This window comes from Sipha flava, unplaced genomic scaffold (genome assembly GCF_003268045.1).
Source record: "Sipha flava isolate LNK unplaced genomic scaffold, YSA_version1 546_pilon_pilon, whole genome shotgun sequence".
Taxonomy (NCBI): Eukaryota; Metazoa; Arthropoda; class Insecta; order Hemiptera; family Aphididae; genus Sipha; species Sipha flava.
In genome coordinates, this window is record NW_020273529.1 from 5,012 (window position 1) to 7,944 (window position 2,933).

General features: G+C 33.1%; 1 protein-coding gene across 1 annotated transcript; it reads right to left on the reverse strand.

Moving 5' to 3' along the window:
- Window positions 1-507: 507 nt before the first annotated feature.
- Window positions 508-2,360, reverse strand: LOC112691018 (piggyBac transposable element-derived protein 4-like). The gene is made up of 3 exons (XM_025565126.1): window positions 1,308-2,360; window positions 704-1,255; window positions 508-615 (listed from the first exon to the last, which is right to left on the reverse strand). The coding sequence occupies exons 1-3, from the start codon at window positions 2,358-2,360 to the stop codon at window positions 508-510; spliced, it is 1,713 nt and encodes a 570-aa protein (XP_025420911.1).
- Between the last annotated feature and the right edge of the window lie 573 nt (window positions 2,361-2,933).

Genomic DNA, 2,933 nt, shown 5'->3' on the forward strand with positions numbered 1-2,933 from the left:
ACAAGTACACGTCTTCAGTTTACATTTACCCACATAACATAAAACTACTATAAACGTTGGAGTTGAAATTGGAATATTCGATAAATAAGATTCAGTAATACTTGATTTAGTGTTTATTATTAAACATTTACATTAAAGTAAATGTTTAATATTGTATAAACACTTGAATTAGGTTAGATTATAAATATTAACCCGTCGTTGGTACACATATAGTTTGTAACATGATTGTTACACTGTGAGCGCGGCGCTTACACTTCACTTTTATTATTATTATTAATTGATCTATTAACTTAAAAAATCAAACCATATCTAGAATTATGTATATTTTTATCCTTCACTAAAAAGTATATAAATACTTTTTATGTACATTTCATAATTTATAAAATAAAATAAAAACCTACAATCTCATTCCAAAAAAAAATATTTTTTTTCATATAAAGAAATACAAATTAATTAAAACCTTAATATAAATGAAAATTTATAAACTATTAAATTTATGACTTTGGTCTATTCACTTTCTGTAGTATTTGTTTCGTTGTGATCGTTACAGCAGGATACGCATGTGCTCATCGTATGCTCCTTACATATTGGCACGCTGCATTTTACGCACTTGGTCTACGAAATTATTTCAAACAAATAATGATTACTTATATATAATATTATTATTATTATTATTATGTATTCATAAAAAATATTTCCTCACCATGGTCTTTCGATTTTTTCTTTTTGGACAAAATACGCACTTCGGACGATGTTCAGTATTTGAACGTTCAGGGACTTCATTTTCTGTCTTGGTGTAACCAGTTAATTTTATTATTCTTTGTCGAATACTTGTACGCAAAGTAGGCATCTGCAATCGTTCTAACATAAACGGTTTTGTAAGTTCTTTTCCCAAGGTTTTTAGAAATTCTCGACGACTTAGGTAAATTCCTGTATTTTCTCGAAAAATAATTTGGCTATTTATGCCTCCTATGTTCATCAAAGAGAAAAAAATGGTCAATGGCCACCTGCAACTTATTCTAGCCACAGAGTATTCGCCCTTCATTTCATCCACGCAATCCACGCCACCTTTTGTACTGTTATAATACGTAATCACCTCTGGTTTTCTTTCTTCAGACTCCGGATCAATGACACCTTGTTCGTGCATAGTGGAAATAAGCAATACATTTTTATTTTTTTTTGGTACATATGATGTAAGCAATATGTCTTTGTCATAACCAAACATCGTAGAGTTCAATTGCCTTTTTTTTAGTTTCTAAAAAACAAAGGGGAATTTCACGTTTGTTTTTACGAAGTGTACCAACTACAGTTGTATTGTGATTTTTTAGTAGATCAATTGCTAGAGGTATAGAATTATACCAGTTATCCATAGTGATATTACGACCTGTTTTCGTTATTGGGGCGATTAATCTTTTCACGACACTTGCAGGGTTATTGTCACATTTATAAGGCCCATCGGGCTGGGTCCCAACGTACACTTCCATTTTTGACGTATAAAAGGTGCGAGAGTCGACTAAGGCCTGAATTTTTATACCATATTTGTTAGGCTTACTTGGGATATACTGTCGGAAACTACAACGGCCTCGAAAACCTTCGAGCATTTCATCTATAGTTACATTTGCCCCCACTGTATAACAGTTCTCGCAGCGTAGAACAAAGTCTTCAAATACAGAACGAATGGCCGCAAGCTTATCAAATTGTTTTCTTTGGGCCCGTGTACCTATATCGTCAAACCTCATTGCTCTTAGAAGAATATAAAATCGTGCTTTTGGCATAACTGCTCGAAAATACTCGGGGGATAAGCCATCGTTTGACCATAAATCATCAAGGTTGAGATGATGACTACGTAGAACACCGGCCAAATATAACAGTCCAAAAAGTGCGTTTATTTCGGATTTTGATGTTTCGCGTACCATATGTTGTTGTGTATATTTTGAACGAATTTTATCGAGATATATGTTAGTGTATTTTACTATATCGTCAATAATGGAATTAGAAAAAAATAAGTTCCAGCACTCCAAAATAGAATTTGCATCGCGACCTATTTGTTTTACGCCTGGTAAACGTAAAACAATGTTACGTTGTCGAGTACGTACATTTCTAGGAGGAGCGTCCTTATACCATTTTGTTTGTTTATCTTTCCCTAAGTAGTAAGAATTCTGTGCTATAGGACTACGACTTCTTGAACGAGAAGTTTTCGAAGTATTTGATCTATGCGTAGGTTCAGAAATGTCACTTTCAGACTTATTTTCACGTAATTCGACGGGATCTCCATAACTAGGATCAGCATCGGTATCGTCTGAGTCATCTAAAAAAACTTCTTCGGTCTCTTCTAACCACGAAATAACTTTATTGGCCATGATAAATTAAAAAATAATAAAAACACGTGTACGTAATTGACTACGGCGGTGGTGTTAAAAATATTGCGCGGTTAGTACAGTGTTAGCGCGACGCTCACTTAATCGGTACTGTCGACTTTGTCTAACGATAACTGATAGGCAATGACAAATAGCGTAATTATTTATTTTTATAAATATTTATAGACATGTTATTTGAAGGTATTTATAGTATCAGATCAATTCAATAATATTTGTACGAATAACGCTCGAAAAGCTATCTGTGTGAGCGACGCGCTCACATGTGTACCAACGACGGGTTAAAAAGTTAATTTGTACTAAACGCTGAATAAACATACAATGACTAACCTTTAAATAGAGTATCATAAATAATGCTTATTAAACCTAAATCTAAAAGTATTTGAATTTTGAAGTATATATATACGTATAAGTTAGGTAACTGCAGCCCCTTGGTATATTTTGTCTTGATATGTTCTTTACTAAGTTTGAGAATTGGCCATAATTTTCAGGTATTGGAGTGATTTTGTTGATTTCAGTGTCCAATTGTGTCCTAAAGTTGTCCCAGTTGGCTTTTTT